Source organism: Euleptes europaea, chromosome 16 (assembly GCF_029931775.1).
Source record: "Euleptes europaea isolate rEulEur1 chromosome 16, rEulEur1.hap1, whole genome shotgun sequence".
Classification (NCBI taxonomy): domain Eukaryota; kingdom Metazoa; phylum Chordata; class Lepidosauria; order Squamata; family Sphaerodactylidae; genus Euleptes; species Euleptes europaea.
This window is the reverse complement of record NC_079327.1, coordinates 11620853-11643178: the sequence shown is the minus strand read 5'-3', so window position 1 is coordinate 11643178 and position 22326 is coordinate 11620853. Positions and strand designations below refer to the sequence as shown.

At 44.1% G+C, this 22326-nt stretch overlaps 1 protein-coding gene across 1 annotated transcript in view; it reads right to left on the bottom strand.

The window, feature by feature from the left end:
* The window catches only part of SCEL (sciellin), an 84759-nt gene that overhangs the window by 15561 nt on the left and 46872 nt on the right, over positions 1-22326 (bottom strand). Inside the window, exons 9-15 of the mRNA XM_056862127.1 lie at positions 19810-19848; positions 18907-18978; positions 10710-10778; positions 10011-10070; positions 7531-7584; positions 3334-3387; positions 1703-1756 (exon numbers count right to left, since the gene is read on the bottom strand). Of these exons, the coding sequence (XP_056718105.1) occupies positions 1703-1756; positions 3334-3387; positions 7531-7584; positions 10011-10070; positions 10710-10778; positions 18907-18978; positions 19810-19848 (402 nt within the window). The remainder of the gene's footprint in view (positions 1-1702; positions 1757-3333; positions 3388-7530; positions 7585-10010; positions 10071-10709; positions 10779-18906; positions 18979-19809; positions 19849-22326) is intronic.

The window sequence follows — 22326 nt, the reverse complement described above, 5'->3', positions numbered from 1 at the left end:
TAAGTTTGTCTCTAAAATGACACTGGTGTCCAAGGGTTGTCCCTTTGGCTGCCATCACATCTAGTTAGGCCCTCAAATGCATTCTGTAAAAGTAATTCCTAGATTACCAAGAAGTACATTAATTATCACTCCATCCTAACCACCATGGGTACAAGCTACCCAGCTCAAATGCCATGAGAAAGGAAGCGGAAGTTTCCTCGCAGGCAGGGAAGGGCATGATTGCTCCCAGAAGGGTTGCCAACTCTGTCTTGGGAAATTCCTGGATATTTGGGGGTGGTGCCATGGGGAGGGCAGAGATTGGGGAGGGGAGGAAGCTCAGAGGGGATGTGATGCCATACTCTTCCCTCCAACGCAGCCATTTCCTCCAGGGGAACTGATCTCTGTAGTATGGAGGTCAACTGTAAATCCCAGGAGAATCTCAGGCCCCATCTGGAGGCTGATAACCCTTGAACTAAGGACTTTTATGCATGGCTGTTTCACTCGCCATCACCCCTCCAATGACTTCGGGTCTTTGTTTTGACTATGCATGCCGTTTCCGATTGTCAGAGGTCGCCTCGATCTCCCCCTGTATATCCCTGCGTTTTCAAATTTGTGATAAATCAGGTATCTGAAAATGCAGGCAAAATGCAGGGAAATGCAGGGGGAGAGGAGGCAACCTCTGATGGTCAGAAACAGCTTGAATAATCAAAACAAAGACACAAAGTCATCAGAGGGGTGACCGTGAGGGAAACAGCCAAGCATAAAAGTCCTAAGATAGCTTTGACAGGCACAGGAAACTTTCTTGTCTATAAGTTTACCTATCCTCCACCTTTACTTCTGGGGAGGAAGGAGGTAGTGCATGCAGTTTGGGTAGAGGCAAGGCTGCTGTACGGAAGTAAAATGGGATGGCATCATATTCAGGAGCACCATACACCCACGGCTGGCCTCATTGGACGTGTCTTTTCAGCTCAAAGGAATATGCAAAACCATAACAACTACCCATAGGCAGGTTTGCATGGTGCATAAGAACAAGAGTTAAAGGCACTACCTTTTGTTTTGTGGTGCAGCGTTATTGACATCAATGAGGACATCAAGATCTCTTCCCCTGTGAGAAAAACAAGAGGATAAGCACCAGGGTGATGGTGAGTATGCCTTTTTTGGAGAGAGAAAGAGAAAGAGAAAGAGAAAGAGAAAGAGAAAGAGAAAGAGAGAGAGAGAGAGAGAGAGAGAGAGAGAGAGAGCATGTACACCCAAGAAAGAATCACTGATAGAACTAAACCGACCAAGTTTTTGTCACCTACTGTTAAGCTATTGGTATTCTGCAAATAGATTTATACTTTAAGTACTGTAATTTTTTTGGGGGGCCATCAAGTGACAGCTGACTTATGGTGAGCCCATAGGGTTTTTCAGGCAAGAGACGTTCAGAGGTGGTTTGCCATTGCCTGCCTCCACATCACGCCCCTGGTATTCCTTGAAGGTCTCCCATCCAAGTACTTGCCAGGGTCGAGACTGAGAGCGTGTGACTGGCCCAAGGTCACCCAGCAAGTTTCCATGGCGGAGTGGGGGTCGGAACCTGGGTTTCCCAGATCCTAGATCAATGCTTTAACTGTATTTTGAGTTCCCTACCTTGAGGACTGTTAAATTGAAAGGTGGTTAGTAAATTCTCAAAACAAAGAAAGTAATGCTGTTTCTAAACTAGGTTAAATTAGTAACATGACCTCACCCTTTGTTATTTCCATTAGCTGCAGGATTCACTTTGATGAGCTCATCAACAGTTCTTCATGGGTGAAACAGAAACAGAAACCGTTGCAGTCAGGGCCCCTGACCTTGCTGTTTTTTAGATTAAAAAGGCAGAGGAAGGAGCCAGCATGTTCCTAGCATATTAATGACTATGAGACCAACTCCATTTAGCCTAGCACCAAGACAAATTTGCACAAGAAGAAGAGTTGGGTTTTATATGCCGATTTTCTCTACCTTTTAAGGAGTCTCAAACTGTTTTACAATCTCCTTCCTTTCCTCTCCCTATAACAGACACCTTGTGAGGTAGGTGGGGCTGAGAGAGCTCTAAGAGAGCTGTGACTAGCCCAAGGTCACCCAGCTGGCTTCATGTGGAGGAATGGGGAAACCAACCCGGTTCTCCAGATTAGAATCCACCACTCTCAACCACTACACCACACTGGCTCCCAATACTCCAGGGACTGCCTGGTATATTAAACAGTTTGTTGCTTTCCACATTACGCAACATTCTCTTAAAATCTTAATTCAATATGAAATCCTAGTCTTGTGCTTATTAGTAGAGAAAGAAAATTGGACTATCTGTGTACCTGTTAAGGGTAATAATACTCCAGGGGAAACCAACCTGGTTCACCAGATTAGAGTCCGTCACTCATGTGGAGGAGCAGGGAATCAAACTCAGTTCTCCAGATTAGAGTCCACTGCTCCTAACCACCGCTCTTAACCACTACACCACACTGGCTCTACAATGTAAGGAATCAAATGTACCAGAAATTTCTGAAATCAGAAATAAAACCATGGGTGGGGGGGGGGGTTCTCCCCTGTCTAGGTTACCATCAGGTAGATTCCATGAGGAACTGCCATAACCTCATACATGGTGGGAGTATTTTCTTTGGTTGCAGTGATAAGGTGAGCGGAAGCTTTAATAATACCATACTTTGATTATCTCTGGGGAATGCTGGATTTCAAATGATAGTTCTAACCAGCCTCTTGCCACTAGCATGCTGGGTCTAGCACTCTGTCCAAAAGCTGAAGGATTTGTTTACAATACCCTGTCAAGTTATGGTGAAGATCCCATCAACAGTGGAAGACTGTTCTTCGGACAAGTTTTTTGATGGTCAACTTGCTTATTGGCCTTCATGGGCTGCTGCCTTTGTCTTTTCCTACCAAATCTCTTTGCTACAGTTTTATCGATGTATTAATTGTACTTTGTGTTTCCCGACTTAGAATCATAGAACCTTAGAGTTGGAAGGGACCACCAGGGTCATCTAGTCCAAGCCCCTGCACAATGCAGGAGATTCACAACTACCTCCCCCGCACACCCCCATTGACCCGTACTCCATGCCCAGAAGATGGCCAAGGTGCCCTCCCTCTCATGATCTGCCTAACGTCATAGAATCAGCATTGCTGACAGATGGCCATCTAGCCTCATCTTAAAAACCTCTAGGAAGGAGTGCTTACCACCTCCCGAGGAAGCCTGCTGGACTTGAGAATTGTTACATAAAGGGAGGACTATAAACTCTAAATAAAGTGATGCAGATTGTAAACTCTAAACAAATAAAAGGATGCTGTTACAGAACCGGATTAAATTCGTAACACAGAACGTGTTCCTTGACTTACCCCTTGTTGCGTTGGTTAGATGCAGGTTTCCCTTGTATGAGATCATCCAAATCTCTTCAAGAGGAAGCAGGGAGAAAGGGTGACAGTGAGTATACCTGACCTTGTGTTTTAGATAGAGAGGCAGGGTAGGGGAAGGAAACAAAATAGATCAGCTCCATTTTTTTTAGCGTCAGAGCCAATTCGTACGAGTTAGAAAGGGCAGCAAAATGGGACGGGTAGAGTCTTAGAATCCAAAGCTGCTCTGTCCCACTAGCCTTGCATAATAAGCCACCCCTTCTATACCACCTTGGGGGATGGTTAGATTCATCTGCCACCTGCAGATTGCTATTTTGTGGGGTTTTAGTGCCATTAAGGGGCATTATTGGACTATCTTAAATTGTATTTTAAATTATATTTTAAATGTGTTATTGTTTTTATTATGCTTTAGATTGTGTAAGCCGCTCTGAGCCCGACCTTTAGGTTGGGGAGAACAGGGTAGAAATGTAATAAAATAATTTAAAATAAATAAATTAATAATAATTATTATTATTTATTTTTGCTACAAAAACATCCACTATGACAGGATCACTCCACATAGGGCTACCAGCTCTGGGTTGGGATATACCTGGAGATTTTTGGGGTGGAGCCTGAGGAAGGCGGAGTTTGAGGAGGGGAAGGACTTCAATGGGGTACAATGCCATAAAGTCCACCTTCCACAGCGGCCATTTTCGCCAGGTGAGCTGATCTCTGTCGCCTGCAGAACAGCTGTAATAGTGAGAGATCGCCAGCCACCACCTGGAGGCTGGCAACCCTAACTCCACAATCCAATCCCAGCATGAAAGAAGAGCTTGGATCACTGACTCAGAGAGATACATTTACATGAACAAAGGATTTCCCAGGACAGTGTTAACATCAGAGGTACCACAAGGAAGTTTGGTAGGGAAGGAAGCCCATGGGCCCAACTCTTGGTCCCTCTTCCTTAACTCACCATGCCACAGGCTCCAGGAAGGGAGGGGAGAAGGGAGAACAACTGTTGTCTGAATAGATCCAGGTTCCCTATCATTATGCTTCTCTGGGCTTCTGTGTTTTTTCCCAACTGACAACGCTGGACATGCACTCCTTCTAGATGTCCAACTGTGCAATCCTAAGCAGACCTCAATGTCTATAGAAGGGCGTAACTCTGCTTAGGACTGCACTGCAAGTTTCTGCCCGCTCCAGGACTCCACCAAGTAGAAGCAAATGACACAGAAGAGTCTTCTAAGCCTTACCCTTTTGGACTGTTGTCACTCACAGCATTGATTTGGATGAGACCATCCAGGTCTTGCCTTCTTTGGAAATGAAACATCATTGGTGAAAAGAAGAACAGAAAAACATTACTGTCAGTTAGCTAAAATCAGTACTTTGATATTCAAATAAAATAAAACCACATGGAGCAAACTTATAAGCAAAGTTCCTCTATTTTCAAATCAATAGATAAATAAGATTGGCTTTCTTTTTTGACCAGCCCCAAAATCTCCAGGTTATTCCCAACCCAGAGCAGTGATCCACTGCTTCAGGTAGGGTTGCCAGGTCCCTCTTTGCAACCAGCAGGAGGTTTGTGGGATGAAGCCTGAGGAGGGCGGGGTTTGGGGAGGGGAGGGACTTCAATGCCATAGAGTCCAATTGACAAAGTGGCCATTTTCGCCAGGTGAACTGATTTCTGTCGCCTGGAGAACAGTTGTAATAGTGGGAGATCTCCAGCCACCACCTGGAGGCTGGCAACCCTAACTCCACAATCCAATCCCAGCATGGAAGAAGAGCTTGGATCACTGACTCCGAGAGATAATGTTTACGTGAACGTAGGATTTCCTAGGACAGTGTTAACATCAGAGGTACCACAAGGAAGTTTGGTAGGGTAGGAACCCTGTGAGACCAACTCTTGGTCCTTATCCCTTATCTCACCACGCCACAGGCTCCAGAAAGGAAGGGGAGAACGGAGAACGACTGTTGTCTGAATAGGTCCAAGGTTCCCTATCATTATGCTTCTCTTGGCCTCTGTGTTTCTTCCCAACTGGCCACACTGGAAATGCACTCTTTCTAGACAGCCAACTGTGCAATCCTAAGCAGACTCCAATGGCTTTAGAAGGGCGTAACTCTGCTTAGGACTGCATTGCAAGTTTCTGCCTACTCCAGGACTCCACCAACCGGAAGCAAATGACACAGAAGAGTCTTCTAAGCCTTACCCTTTTTGACTGTTGTCACTCACGGCATTGATTTGGATGAGACCATCCAGGTCTTGCCTTCTTTGGAGATGAAACATCATTGGTGAAAAGAAGGACAGAAAAACATAACTGTCAATTAGCTAAAATCAGTAATTTGATAGTCAAAGAAAATAAAACCACATGGAGTCTTTATAAGCAAAGTTCCTCTATTTTCAAATCAATAGATAAATTAGATTGGCTTTCTTTTCTGACCAGCCACAAAATCTCCAGTTTATTCCCAACTCAGAGCTGGCAACCCTATCTCTAACCCACTGATTCAGTTAGGGTTGCCAGGTCCCTCTTTGCAACCGGCGGGAGGTTTGTGGGGTGGAGCCTGAGGAGGGCAGGATTTGGGGAGGGGAGGGACTTCAATGGTCCAATTGACAATTGACAAAGCGGCCAATTGACAAAGCGGGCATTTTCTCCAGGTGAACTGATCTCTATTGGCTGGAGATCAGTTGTAATAGCAGGAGATCTCCAGCTAGTACCTGGAGGTTGGCAAGTCTAACTTCAGGGCAAACCCTTGTTTGGAGGCCCTAAATCCAGGAGCAGACGGAATTCATTGATGCTACCTCCAGTCTTTCTTGGGAATGCCCGAGTCCCTTTGAGCCCTCCCAATGAAGATGATCTGAGAGGAAAACCCGCAGTTACAGCCAACACGCGAAATCCATGGATATTAGCCCAATTAGTAGTGCATATTTATAGAATTCAAAGGAACTGCTGACAAAAGTAACCCAATCCCAGAGTATAAGACTTCATAAGTTCAAATGAGTCCCTGAAGTCAAAAAACCGATTAATAAGCGAACTGAAACAGAAAAGCCAGTAAACCCCAACAGAAATCCAAATTGAGACTCAAAGAACTTCTGAGGAAATTCACTGAAACTAACTAGGCCTGTGATAGGGTGACCCAGAAAAATGACAGGTCCTTGGGTCTAGCTCAATTGCTACCTAACAAATAGAAAACACAGAGATGGGACAGGAGGAACTCCGGTGTAAGTTCAGTGAAGCAAACCGGAGGAGGACAGAACTGAAAAATGCAACCGCCGCCGCACTGGGACCTAAATCCTGGAAGCGGCATACCGCGCCAGCGTCGGGTGGCATTCTCAGGGTGTTCCAAGGGGCAGAGCTGTCGCTCCAACATGGCCGTGCCACCTTTTTCGGTGGTGCAGCCTCACTCTTTGCTATGAGGCATTTCCCCCTTTTTAATTTTTTTAATTTTTTTAAAAGCTCCCCCCCCCCCCCACCGGTGATGGCTGGGAAGCCTCCTGGCCGCCACAGATCTATCCCCTATCTATCTATATGGGGAAAGGGCTGCCCCTAACTAAAGGGAAGGTGGTTTCAAAACCAGGTTATGTTTGTAACACGGATATGATTCTCTTTACCCCATATTTGAAATTCCTTACAATGCCTAGCCATAGGCATGCTTTTATGCTCATCAGATTACATGTCCTACCGACTGCAGAAATAAGAGGAAGATGTGCTAAAATACCATTCTCAGAACGTTTCTGTGATGGTGTATCTGGTGGATTAGAGACCGTAGACCATGTTTTGCTTTTTTGTGACCAATGGTCTGCCCCTAGAAACCTCTCGGTTTTTCCTATTTTGTCTAGATACCAGCTCCCTGTCGAGCCCTGATTTGTTTTGTTATCATTAGTGGATCTTGATGCAGAAATAACCCGATCTGTTGCAAAATATCTGACAACAGAGATCTCCCTAAAATGTTCTTAAATTGATTACCATTTTGTTGATTTTATGAGAAATTGCATAGGTCCATTGTTATATCTTGTTCTCTAATGTGTTGTAGATTTTATGAAATATAGCATTTTATGACTTGGTATCTTGTTTTCTTTTTCTTCTGTTCTGTTCTCTTGGTTTGTGTGTGTGTGTTTTGACCTGTTGTGATGTATTGGTTTTTTGCTTTGGTCATGCGAGCTTAATGATAAAAGGAAAGGATAGGCTTCTCAGTAACAAGACTTACCCCTTGTTATGCCCATTCGATGAAGGCTTCTCTTTGATCAGGTCATCCAGGTTTCTTCAAAGAATAAGAGGGGGAAAGAATTACATGCCGTACACCTGATCTTGTTTATTAGATAAAGAAGGAGGGGAAGGAGTTTCGTGTTCCTAGCATAATAAGATAAGGCTATGAGATCAGCTACATTTTCCTAGGCCCAGGGCAAATTTGCATGAATAAGACAGTGAAGCAAAGGGGACACAAAGGCCATTTAAGCATGGCTGTTTCCTCACTGTCACCCCACTGACTACTACGGGGCTTTGGTTTGATTATGCACGCATTTTCCGACCGTCAGAGGTCTCCTTGTTCTCCCCGCATGTTTCCGCGTGTTTTGCCTGCATTTTCTGAATTCATAGAATCATAGAGTTGGAAGGGACCACCAGGGCCATCAAGTCCAACCCCCTGCACAATGCAGGAAATTCACAACTACCTCCCCACTCCACACCCCTAGTGACCAGAAGATGGCCAAGATGCCCTCCCTCTCATCATCTGCCTAAGGTCACAGAATCAGCATTGCTGACAGATGGCCATCTAACTTCTTCTTAAAAACTTCCAGGGAAGGAGAGCTTACCGGCATCCAGGAAACGCGGGGAAAATGAGTGGGGCAACCTCAGAAAATGCAAGTATAACCAAAGCAAAGCCCCGAAGTGGTCGGCAGGGTGACTGTGAGGAAACAGCCATGCAGAAATGGTAGAAGAGTTATAAGATCAAAAGTTTCTCTGTCCCATTTGCCTTGTCAGTATATCTTTGCCAGACGGCTCCACAATCAAATCCCAGTTTTGAGAATGATTTGGATCACAGACTTAGACAGAGAGAGATGTTTAAATGAATTCAGGATGTCCCACTACTAGTGTCTTAGGTGGAAACTTTTTCAATACCTTGTTTTTCCATGGAAATAAATTCCCATTCCTAAGGATGCACTCTTTCATAAGATTAGCAACCAGGAATGATGCCATGCCAGTACAATATCAGACAAATGTGTAAGTTTCAAAATGGTAATTAACGTTTTTTGGGTGATTATCCACACAAACTGTGTGAGGAAGGATAAATATTTTTCATTGATTTTTAAAGGGTGTGTGTGTGTGTGTGTGTGTGCGTGTGTGTGTGTGTAAAGTGCCATCAAGTCGCAGCCGACTTATGGCGACCCCTTTTGGGGTTTTCATGGCAAGAGACTAACAGAGGTGGTTTGCCAGTGCCTTCCTCTGCACAGCAACCCTGGTATTCCTTGGTGGTCTCCCATCCAAATACTAACCAGGGCTGACCCTGCTTAGCTTCTGAGGTCTGACGAGATCAGGCTAGGGTGGGTAGGGTGAGAAAATGGATGGAAAGGCGGCATGGCATAGCCCGATCTCATCAGATCTCACAGTGGGTAGCCGTGTTAGTCTGTCTGCAGTAGTAGAAAAGAGCAAGAGTCCAGTAGCACCTTAAAGACTAACAAAAATATTTTCTGGCAGGGTATGAGCTTTCGTGAGCCACAGCTCACTTCTTCAGAAAGCTCATACCCTGCCAGAAAATATTTTTGTTAGTCTTTAAGGTGCTACTGGACTCTTGCTCTTTTCTACTCATCAGATCTCGAAAGCTAAGCAGGGTTGGTACTTGGAAGGGACGCCACCAAGGAAGGCTCTGCAGAGGAAGGCGATGGCAAACCACCTCTGCTTCCCATTTGCTTTTAAGGCCCCTTACTGGGGTCACCATAAGTTGGCTGTGACTTGATGGCACTTTACACACAGGGAGAGAGGCTGGGAGAATAAATCCACAAACTCCTATAATAATCCAAATAAAAATGAAGCGATGCATTCACCTGATTGGCTAGGTGAGTAAATTAAAAGTAAACCTAACATTCCACCATGTGTAGAAGAAGAAGAAGAGTTGGTTTTTATATGCCGGCTTTCTCTACCACTTAAGGGAGAATCAAACCAGCTTACAATCACTTTCCCTTCCCCTCCCCACAACAGACACCCTGTGAGGTAGGTGGGACTGAGAGAGTGTGACTAGCCCAGGGTCACCCAGCAGGCTTCATGTGGAGTGGGGGAAACAAATCCAGTTCACCAGATTAGCCTCCACCGCTTATGCGGAGAAGTGGGGAATCAAACCCGGTTCTCCAGATCAGTGTCCTCCGCTCCAAACCACCACTCTTAACCACTACACCACGCTGGCTCTTACATGTGGAAGTCTGGTAGGAGAGGAAGCCCGTAAACCCAACACTTGGTCCTTATCTAACCATGCCATAGGCTCCAAGAAAGGAGGGGAGGAGGGAGAACACCTGTTGTTTGAATAGGCCCAGGGTTCCCTAACCTGACGCTGTTTATGACCTCCTGTGTTTTCATCCCAAGGGACTATGCTGGAAATGAACTCATTCTAGAAGTCCAAGTCTCTGCCCTCTCCATAGTTCCATGATTAGGCACCAACTGGAAGCCAATGACGCAAAAGAGCCTTCTGAGACTTACCCCCTTTCACTTTTATCAGCTGCAGCTTTGACTTGGATGAGACTGTCCAGGTCTTGGCTTCTTTGGAGACAAAACATCGTCAGTGGAGTACAGAAAAAAATACAACTGGAAGGGACCTAAAGTATTCATTTGATGTTCAAACAAGCCAAGCGGAATCTTTATAACAGAAGGTCCTGGATTTTCAGGTCATTTGAATAGTTAATTAAGATTGATTTTTTCCCTACCAAAGAAAATGCTCATCAGCCTTAATGATTAGTCTCACACTGAAGAAGAAGAACAAGAGTCGGTTTTTATATCCTGCTTTTCTCTACCTTTAAGGAGACTCAAAGCAGTTTACAATTGCCTTCCCTTCCTCTTCCCACAACAGACACCTTGTGAAGTAGGTGAGGATGAGAGAGTTAAGCAAGAACTGTGTCTAGCCCAAGGTCACCCAGCTGGCTTCATGTGTAGGAATGGGGAAACCAACCCAGTTCACCAGATTAGAGTCCGCTGCTCAAGTGGAGGAGTGGGGAATCAAACCTGGTTCTCCAGATTAGAGTCCACCTGCTCTTAACCACTACACCACGCTGGCTCTCTGGTACTTAGGACTTGGTCCATATTTTTAATTCTTAGTGTGCACATGATACTTGAAGCACTAAACAATTCAGGTAAAATTTATTTCATCTTTGTTATTATAATATTCAATCCTATTGGTCCTACCTCCTAGTCCTCTCTGTAGTAGTGTTTCTGTCAGCATCTGCTTTGCTGGGTTTTGCTGGACACATTTGCCTAAAAAACAGATAAAATCGTTTTGCCTCATATAAATAGTCACTCTGAACTAAATTAGAGCAGCAGTCAGCCAAACTGCAACAATCTTCTAGACAATCCAGAGAGAATTATCTTGGCAGTTATACTTCAACTGCAGCTAAAAATAGTGAAATTCCCAAACTCCAGAATCCTTTAATTATGTGTAACACAAATGCCATACGATAAATTGTACCAAGGTAGCATGAGTTTAATTAAATGGCATAATTCCCCAAGTCTGACAGGGTTTTAAAAAAAATTCTCTTTAGACAAAAGCAAAATAAAAACACAGAATTCCCGCTCACAGGAGAATAGACATTATCAAGCTAAACTATTTTAATTCATTATTAGAATAACTTCATCAAAAGATGACTCAGATAGCCATCTGCTGATAGCAGGAAGGTACACGCCTTGCTTCAGGAACATATGTTCTTGTATGTTTCGTCTCAGGATTGCCTTAATTGAGAAAGAATAAGCGAAATGGGATTTTTACCGGAAACCCAACTGAAGATAATATTTGGCTTCTGATGACACTTACCTTTTGTACAATATTGTACTTCTGTATGTATATTTTCGACTGCTTTGGTTGCTACTTTGTGCAAATTGTATTACCTTCAGTGGAACTGTGTAATACAAGTATTTTTCTTGTTAAGGTCATAAGTTCTGGTCTTTTTTACAATACTCTATTGTTAGAGCACTAGTCTTCATTTTGATTACCAAACCGCCAGGTAACGGCTGGAGATCTCCCGCTAACAACTGATCTCCAGGCAACAAAGATCAATTTCCCTGGAGAAAATGGCAGCTTTGGCAATTAGACCGCTTTGGAAGGTGGACTCTATGTAGGGTTGCCAACTTCCACGTACTAGCTGGAGATCTCTCACTATTACAACTGATCTCCAGCCGACAGAGATCAGCTCACCTGGAGAAAATGACCGCTTTGGCATTTGGACTCCATGGCACTGAAGTCCCTCCCCTCTCCAAACCCCGCATTCCTCAGGCTCCACCCCCAAAATCTCCAGGTATGTTCCAACCCAGAGCTGGCAACCCTAATTGTAGGCCCTCAAGTGTTCAATACAAAAATTAGACTGTGTCCCTTTCACATGAAATCCCGTGAAAAATAATGCTATCCCATGAACAGAACAGCATGTCAAGCTTCCTGCTTCCTCAGAGTCCTTTCTGAGCAGAAGGCTTTTAAAAATTAGGGTTGGGTTTCTCCCCCCCCCCCGGCCCCCACTTCCTATCAAATAGCTCAATTTTTTGTGTTTGTTCTTAAAATGCTTTTTTATGCAGCAATTGGGATTTTGGGGATGGAACTTTTCTCTCACTACAGCCAATTACAAAGCTGCATTTCTAGGGGTGGGGATTCAAATACTTCCAGATTTGAGTTTGGAGACTTCTGGTGCATAGACTCCAAAGAGGAAAGAGGAAAGCCTCCAGCAAAGTTTTACAACCATCAATCAATTTATTTCCATGAAGTTTTTGACTCACTCAAATCACAATCAAGCTTAAGGGTGACTGCATTTGTTCACATAGTCATCCCTTTCTCCCTCTGTCTCCTCGATAGACAAATTTAAATTGTAAGCTCCTTGAGGGCAGGGGCTCGGCTTTTTAGCTTATGAAACTCTTAAGTGCCATGTGTGTTCATGGCACTGCATGAATAAAAACAATAATTGTACACTATTTCCTCTATTCACTCAATGCGTTGTGTTGTCGATCAACAGATCTAGAGCCACAATGAATATTCAGCATCACCCTGAAACTCCTCAGGTCTCTGGGTGTGCCCTGACGTTCTCACGCCTAACAAGGCTTTCCAGTGTGTTCCTCAGTGGCGCAAGCAATTCCATGCATGCATTCCATTGAACCTTACAGGGTTTTTTTTTTTGTTAGCATTTGTTAGCCTTCCAAATGCTAGGCAACAGAAAATTTGAATACATGAATTAACATAAGCCAAAAAAAGAGTAGTATCTCTTTTTCTCGCGTGGTGGAGAATCAGCAATGAAAAGACCAATACACCTTCGCGGAAACCGGGAACCGGACCTTAGGAAAAAAGGGCCACATTCTACAACGTGTCATCAAATAAGTCAGGATTGCCTAGTTTTGATTGGCTAGGCTCGGGCTATTTTTGCTCGGGTCAGCGCTCAGATGGGTGATTTGTAAGCCAGCCAGTAAATGAGGCTCAGACAGGAGCAGCATTTGTTCTGATTTAGGACGCAGCTTCATGCTCTGCCAAGGCATTGACCAGAGTGCCAGGTTTATTTAAATTCACCTCACTGACGCTTAGACCATGAATTAGAAGCTAAACAGTTCTGCAATCAGCCGTTAAAGCATTTTTGCAGTCTGCCAAAAAATATTCTGAACTGCTGAGTACAGTAATTTGGGGAATTAAATGGTGGAGAAGAAGCTGCCTTTCAGGGTGTTTTGAAAAGAAGTGGATGAGCGAAGAATTACTGGGACAGTAATGCCAACTTGCTCCGTTGTGCTTTCAGTATAAACATAGTCTCCGAAACTTGCTATTGACTTCACAACTAATGAGCCAGCTTGAGTATTCCTGAATAGTTCTAAAACACAGAAACAAGTGGATTATTTGCACTGAAAAAGAGATAACGCTAGAATATTTGGCTGCAAATTTAACCAGATGGCAACCGTCTATGGCTAGAAAGAAAGCTGTTCAAAAGTATTCTTTCCGCACAATGTAGCCTTTCTTCCCTTATTTTGGAATGCAACCTGTAGGACAGGAATGATTCATATTCATGGCTACTAGTCAAAATGGAGACTAGTCATGATGCATACCTATTGTCTCCAGGATCAGATGAGCATGCCTATTATATTAGGTGCTGTGGAGCACAGGCAGGATAATGCTGCTGCAGTCGTCTTGTTTGTGGGCTTCCTAGAGGCACCTGGTTGGCCACTATGCGAACAGACTGCTGGACTTGATGGGCCTTGGTCTGATACAGGATGGCTTTCTGCAGAACAAGCTGATCTTAGATGTAGGGGAAGACCAATCTGGGTTTCAAACCAGATTGCCAGGTTCAAACTTGGGAGCATCACCTGCCACTTTAAGAATCTGGAGGCAACTAGTTTTACTTCAAGGTCACTGAACCCATCCATCTCTCCTGCTGACCTTAGTCATGCTCCTTTCTTGGAGTACTGTATCTTGTTGACTTGGCTTCTCTGGACAAAAATGCATTTGAGAGCTAATTTCCAATTGACATACTTAATTGTCTCAGGCTGTTCATAAACCCATTATTTTGGATTGCTGTTTCTAACCATGTCTGTGCATAAAGACTGTGCTGTAGAAAAGAAATGTCCTCCCCCACTTGGCTCCTCACTACAGAGCATCATTTCCTTGAGAACATGCACCTGTGAGGCAAAGTTTGCACTTTCAGTACATACTTGCTTCATTTTCCCCTTACCCCGTACTTTTTCTACTGCTGATGTTGTTAATTTTCATCTCATAAAAATAGGTTATGAAACAGGAAACATTACTTTGATAGCAGGTACAGATGCATAGCTAACACAGAGTCTTAGAGCGAGCGCTGCGCCTTTTCAAGCATACAGCTGTCCTACCAAATGACCAGGTTGTGCAAATGATTCCTCTCTGATATTTGCAAAATTAAGATTGAATTGTTAGGATTAATGTCAGAAAACCACATTTCCACGCAACCTTTTGTGCAAATCCAAAAAGCACTTCCTTCATCCTCCCTTCGTTAAAATATATTTTAATGTGTGTGTGTGTTAAGTGCCGTCAAGTTGCTTCCAACTCATGGCGACCCTATGAATGAAAGTCCTCCAAAATGTCCTATCTTTGACAGCCCTGCTCAGATCCTGCAAATTGAAGGCTGTGGCTTCCTTTATTGAGTCAATCCATCTCTTGTTGGGTCTTCCTCTTTCCCTGCTGCCCTCAACTTTTCCTAGCATATTTTAATAATCCCCTTAATATACATGTAGTGGTTTAAAAAAATCAGGTGTTTTTTGGCATTCATTTTTACAAATGTCTGTCATTCTGGGATCATCCTGGGACCATTCATAGACTTTGAACTCTCCCCATCCATTCAGACAGGTGTCATATCCCCCGCACCCCCGGGGCCAAATTTAAGGATACTGTTCCAGGATAAAGAATCTGCCCAATTAAGCTTTTTCAAGCTGCTTATAGCTGAGACACTGACGGAAAATAGCCATATAGCAAGGTTGCCATAGCAACTTGTAGCTCCGTCAGATGCTGCTACTACAGTTCTCTACCAACGGTGCAGGGGAAAGGGAAAGCCCGATATGATAATAAGAACCACCGGGGAGGGTGAATATGAAATGAATGAGGAAGGAGATTAGGAAAGGGTTTAAAGAAGCCTTTGCAAGTAGGCAGGTCGCTTTCCCAGTTAGCGCGCTGCTATTTTATTCTCTAAGATCTCCAGATCCGACGACGGAAATGCGACAGCCACGCGACGTTTCCGTCCTAGAATAATATTGCACAGCCCCAAGTTTGTAAAGGAGTGAAACTGGGGCGGGGGAACGCTGCTCCGTTATTCTTAAGCGCTCCAGTATATGCTGTGGGATTTAGCAGAACAGCCTCAGGCTATATGCAAAGATGCTGAAGGATCACATCCCTAAAAATTACAGGTCTATGACGAGACCTGTCAGCTCAGGGGAAACGGGGCCGCCTGTTCCTGCCTGAATCCTGCCATCCGCCCTCCTCACTTGCTTGTTTTTCAGGCACACCTCGATTTCCTACTTGTTACAGCAGGCAGGGGGAATCAAGCAAACAGGAGGAGCTGCGGCTTCTTCATCTCCCAATTGGTTTCAGCAGCAGATGTAAATATAAAAGGCAAATATTCTTGGTGGCAATCCCAAATGAGAGAAGAAGAGCTGGTTTTTTATATGCCAGCTTTCTTTACCACTTAAGGGAGACTCAAACCGGCTTACCATCACCTTCCCTTCCCCTCCCCACCACAGACACCCTGTGAGGTAGGTGGGGCTGAGAGAGCTCTAAGAGAACTGTGTGACTAGCTCAAGGTCACCCAGATGGCTTCAGGTGTAGGAGCAGGGAAACCAACCCGGTTCACCAGATTAGAGCCCGCCGCTCACGTGAAGGAGTGGGGAATCAAACCCATTTCTCCAGATCAGACTCCACTGCTCCAAACTACTGCTCTTAACCACTAACCACGCTGGCAAAAGAAATAGTTGTCTTTTGTTTCGTCTGTAATTTTACTCTTTCTAAACAATATGTGTGTGTAAAGTGTTGTCAATTTGCAGCCGTCTTATGGCATTTATTTTGCTTTTGCCAGCTGATTCGTTTTTAGAAATTAACTGCTGGATTTTTATTTATTTACTTAGTTAGTTTTATATCCTGCCCTCACTACCTGGCCCAAACCGGGCTCAGGGAAGCTCACAGTGTATCATGAATACAATAGAAACAGTATAAAATACAATAAAATCCCAACATATAAAACTAATTGTGTGTGTGTTAAGTGCCATCAAGTCGCTTCCGACTCATGGCAACCCTATGAATGAAAGTCCTCCAAACTGTCCTATCTTTGACAGCCTTGCTCAGATCCTGAAAATTGAAGGCTGTGGCTTCCTTTATTGAGTCAGTCCATCTCTTGTTGGGACTTCCTATTTTCCTGCTGCCCTCAACTTTTCCTAGCATGACTGTCTTTTCCAGTGACTCTTGTCTTCTCATAATGTGACCAAAGTACGACAGCCTAAGTTTAGTCATTTTAGCCTCTAGGGTCAGTTCAGGCTTGATTTGATCTATAGCCCACTGATTTGTTTTTTTGGCAGTCCACGGTATCCATAACACTCTCCTCCAACACCACATTTCAAAGGAATCTATTTCCTTCCTATCAGCTTTCTTCACTGTCCAGCTTTCACACCCATACATAGTAATAGGGAATAATAAATAATAAATACATAGTAATAGTAAATAATTAGACAATTAAAATAGCTGACAGCTCCCATAGAAACATAGGCATCGCTGCAGGGCCTACAGGCAACCAGGGCCTCCATAAATTACAGTATCATATTATAATAAGGGAGGGGGGAGGAAGGCCAGCTTAGATGACAAAAGCATCATGGTGGTGGAAAGAGCAGTCAAGTTGCAGCTGATTTATGGCAACCCCGTAGGGTTTTCAAGGCACAGAGGTGGTTTGCCATTGCCTGCCTCTGTGTAGCAATCCTGGAATTCCTTGGCAGTCTCCCATCCAAGAACTAACCATGGGTTAGCTTCCTGCTTGGCTTCTTGATGAGATCAGGCTACCCTGGGCTATCCAGGTCAGGGCAACTGCTGAATGCAAGGGCCAATTCATGAGTGCTCACGTCTTCCACATGTTGGATTGAGAAATGTGTCCTAACACTTAACGTACATTTCCTCAGTGAGGTAAGCAGCTGCCATTTTGGATGAGGAAAATGGTCCGGGAGGGGGACATTTAAGCTCACTCTCTCCATATGCCATGGTTCTGATAATAATCATGCAGGTGTGCACTTGGGAATTAATTTCTGGGCACATAACTTTAGGTGTGGAGGACACAGGAATTTCATAATGTGTGAACTGGCTCTGTCAGAGCAGAAATCTTGCATGTTGCTCTGACTCACATGAAGGCTCTTCCTCCTAACCCTTATTTGTATTTATTAATCTATTTAAAATATTTATAAGCCTTCCTTCCTCCTGAGCATCTCAGGTCCCTTTGACGAGGAATGACAGATATTCTGCGCTGCATTTCACATTAAATGTTTTCATGCTCAAATGTGTGCCTAATGTAGAGGAACTGTATAATGGTTCATGTGTACAACAAGGTGGGAGACCTAACAATAATACAGCTTCCTGCCCATCTTGCAACATGCCCCAGAAGTAAGTCTTTGCAGAATCAGGGTGAAGGACTAATTTAGCCTTTCTTCAGAGCTGAGAGCCAAACAACATGGGGCTCCAGTCTAGGGTTGCCAGCTCCAGATTGGGAAATACCTAGAGATTTTGGGGGAGGAGCCTAGGGACAGCAGGGTTTGGGGAGGGGGGGACTTCAATGGGGTATAATGCCATAGAGTCCACCTTCCAAAGCAGCCATTTTCTCCAGGTGAACTGATCTCTGTCGCCTGGAGATCAGCTGTACTTAGGGTTGCCAGGTGCCCGCTGGTGATGGGCAACCCCCTGGCAATTGACCCCTCCGCCTGCCGACCACCTGAGGGTTGGCGGACAAATGTGCATACGTGCGTGCATACCGCGTGCATCACTTCCGATTTAGAACTGGAAGTTCCGCCTCGCGAGGGGCCTTATACCTCTTAGTTTGAGTGGTAAAGGGCCGCTTTACCACTCAAACTAAGAGGTATAAGGCCCCTTGCGAGGCGGCACTTCCGGTTCTAAACCAGAAGTGGCACGCGTGCGTCGACGTGCGCATGCATGCTTACATGCAAAAGCCTCCCGCTGGAGGAGAAGAGGGACCTGGCAACCCTAGCTGTAATAGCAGGAGATCTCCAGCCACCACCTGGAGGTTGGCAACCCTATCCCAGTCGGTTGTGAGAAAAATATTGCGCAGGGTGGGGGGGTTGCAGCACAACAGCAACATATGAGAGAAGAGCTAGGCAACCTCTCCCAATGTTGCTTTGCCTAGATACAGCAGAAGTTTGGGTTTTATTACATGCCTGTGCATGTAACATAGTTTGCCCCGGATTTTTAAGCCTGAAATCACATTCACAAGGGATATAAAACACTTCTGGCAAATTTCACCAGCGTCATGATGGGGGTTACCGCACTTTGTATTCCCAGCAATGTATTAAGAGTTTAAAAATGTAAAAAACATCGCTTTAAAGGGTTTTTTGGATACCACGGCTTATAAATGGTTGGAAGACGTCTTCACAGCTAAAGGGGCCAAACAAAGTGTGAACAGTATTTTTTATAACGTTTTCAAACTCTTAATACATCAGTGGGAATACATAGAAAGTGTGAACAGTATTTTTATAACATTTTCAAACTCTTAATACATCGCTGGGAATACAAGTGCGGTAAGAGCCTAACTCTCCTGGCTTCAGCCTCTCATGCTGAAACCTTTTAGAGCTTCATTTAGGCTGGGTCACAGCTATTATATTATTCCACAAAGCACAAATCATCAGCTACATCGGTTTGTGTTACCTTGTTCTGAGTTGGTCATTCACAACATGATTTGGCTTTGGAGGTGTCATTGGCTCTGATGTGTGCACCATCCTGTGGAAGAAAGTTGAACACTTGTTTAATGTAGGAATCACATTTGCTTATCAGATATTCAAAAGTAGTCTTATTACTGGGAGGGCAGGTTCCTTTGGCTGTGTATGGACTTGCAAAAAAATAAGCTAATTACATATTTCATTGACTGTTCCTGAATATCTTTAAAGTCTTGGCACCACTATCAACATCCAGATTGAAGTTTTGACTTTTCAAAACAGTGGTGTTTAAAGAGGCATTAAACTTAAACTTGCCCTGACCTGGATGGCCCAGGCTAGCTCGATCTCACCAGATCTCAGAAGCCAAGCAGGGTCGGCCCTGGTTAGTGGTCTCATCAGAGATGTGGGAAATTCCTCCCCGTATCATGCAGCATTGCACAGATTATAGCAGGGAGATGCTTGTAACACCTTCTGAAATCTGCCCTCCCAGAAAGATATAAAACCAACATAGGACAACATAACTGAAACCTAATCCTGCCAGACAATCCACAGAGAGGTCCAGGAGAACCATCAGAGACACCCCTCCCTGACCAGCAGATCAGTGTAGATCAGGGGTCCCCAACCTTTTTGAGCTAATCTGTACGGCCGATCAGATCTCCAATGGCCAACTAGACAGGAGCCCCATTTGGTCCCGCCCATTTTAAAAAGCACTTGGTGGGCGCCAGGAAAGATGTTGGCGGGTGCCATAGTGCCCACAGGCGCTGTGTTGGGAACCCCAGTGTAGATCATCTCACTGGGTGACCAACGCCAGAATCCATGGCCAGGTCAGAATCCAGACTGAAAGAGATCCAGATAATTTCAACCAAGTGTAAATACTATGAAATAAGATACATACTTCTTTGGACCTCCAGTTTTGTCTGAAGGAGAGGCCACTCTGCAGAAAGAAAGAAAAACTGATTAAAAATAGTTATCACACTTTTGTCAGAAGATAGTCAGTACCCGAGAAGGGTACCAACAATATATATAATTAAAACATTAAAATAAAATTAATTAAAATGCACAGCTTAAAATATATAATTAATAACAGGTAAACAAGAGCCCACTCCGTCAGCAGCTCTTTCTTTAATCTTGATCTGCCTGCAAAAACTGGGTTTTAGAAGCACCATGAGAAGAGTACGAAGAGTATGTTCACCTTTATACCTAGGTTTAATGCTACCACAATTATTTTCCAACATAGTGTAACTTCCTGATAGTCCCACATTATAGATGATTATTTATGTTGGCTAGATTGAATGAATCAGTGGGTTATAGATCAAATCTTCCCCTTTTCCTTTGTCTTTTGAAAAACATAATAAAAAATTGTTTAATAAAAAAATCAAGCCTGAACTGACCCTAGAAGCTAAAATGACTAAACTGAGGCTATCTTATTTTGGTCACATTATGAGAAGACAAGAGTCACTGGAAAAGACAGTCATGCTAGGAAAAGTTGAGGGCAGCGGGAAAAGAGGAAGACCCAACAAGAGATGGATGGACTGAATAAAGGAAGCCACAGCCCTCAATTTGCAAGATCTGAGCAAGGCTGTTAAGGATGGGACATTTTGGAGGACTTTATAGGGTCGCCCTGAGTTGGAAGCAACTTGACGGCACTTAACACACACACCAATTGAATGCCATTCCGTCAGGGGAGATATGGGGTCATCTAAATAAGGTACCGTACTCTGAATGAGTTTGTCAATGGGGTTCTGGTAAAATAGACACCCTTCAGCATTCCCTATTCAGTTGTGGCATGGTTAGCCATGCCACAGCTCAAGGGGGCATTCCTGGGGCCAAAGGGGTTAGGAATGCCTCTGGAATGCCCCCCATGCCAGCAAGGGCTCCTGCTTCTGGGATTTTCCAAAATATCCTATCTTTGACAGCCTTGCTCAGATCTTGCAAATTGAAGGCTGCGCCTTCCTTTATTGAGTCAATCCATCTCTTGTTGGGTCTTCCTCTTTTCCTGCTGGGTCTTCCTCTTTTCCTGCATTATACATACTAAGTGGTTTACCAGGAAATGCATGCTCAGTATGAAATGCAGCCAGCCAACCAGGGCCCCCTAAAAAAGACACCTGCATACAATATCCAGGTTTGTTGCATTCATCCTTTACATTTTAGGTGCACGCTTAAAATGACCTTGAAGAAGAAGAAGAAGAGTTGGTTTTTATATGCCGACTTTCTCTACCACTTAAGGAAGAATCAAACTGGCTTACAATCACCTTCCTTTCCCCTCCCTACAACAGGCACCCTGTCAGGTAGGTGGGGCTGAGAGAGCTCTAAGAGAGCTGTGACTAGCCCAAGGTCACCCAGCTGGCTTCATGAGGAGGAGTGGGGAAACAAATCCAGTTCACCAGATTAGCGTCCGCCGCTCCTATGGAGGAGCGGGGGAATCAAACCCGGTTCTCCAGATCAGAGTCTACCGCTCTAAACCACAGCTCTTAACCACTACACCACGCTGGCTCTCCCTTGGTGTAGTCTTTAAAAAATGACATGTGAAGTAGCCACAATTTTTTAAATAAACACAAAAATAACGATACTGCTCATCCTTACGGTTTATTATCTTTTACGGCGACGGCTGCAGCTGTATTTGGTAGAGTCCAGGATCGCCTACACAAAGAAACAGAAGCACTGAATTCACTCACTCGCTGAACTCATGAATATATTTCAGGAGAAATGAAAAGGATTATGAAATGGATTATTTGTTGTTGTTGTTGTTCAGACACACCTCAAAGCCATCAGAGGGAAGGATGGCAGGTGACAAGGCTTTTTTACGCCGGCACCCAGCCCCTGATGAAAACCGCCTCCCTGAGCACCATTTTGCATTATATTTTGATTGATATTTGCATTGCATTTTGAGAGCTGTAAGCTACTTTGAGTCAGTTTTTCACTGAGCAGCATGATAAAAATACAATAAGCTATAAGCGAATACGGTCAGACATAATACTTAGCAATCTGCATAGATAACTGTTTAAGGTGGTATTTGGAAACAAACAAACAAAGAAGGGCTTTTTTGCTTGCTAGAAGCTATGCCCTACCCTCGGCGATCCTAGAAGGCAGATTTAGGAGATTACCCAGATCTGAATGGGGATGTCCCTGCAAGCCGGGTGAAGCTGAATCTACTGCGCAGTGCACACGTCTTTTTCATGTGCTCTTTCTATCAGGAAGTCTGATACACGCTAATTTTCCCTCTCCTTAATCTAATAAAGGATAGCTCCGAGGAAGGGAGACTGAAGAGTCTCCTATGGGAAGGATCAGACCAGAGGGTGAAGCCAGTCGCTAAATTCTGTGGAGAATATTTTATTAATTTGAGGTCTTTTCAAATTATATAAACTGTCTATGAATCGTATATCCTATAGTTTTAGTTACTGTATATTCTCCA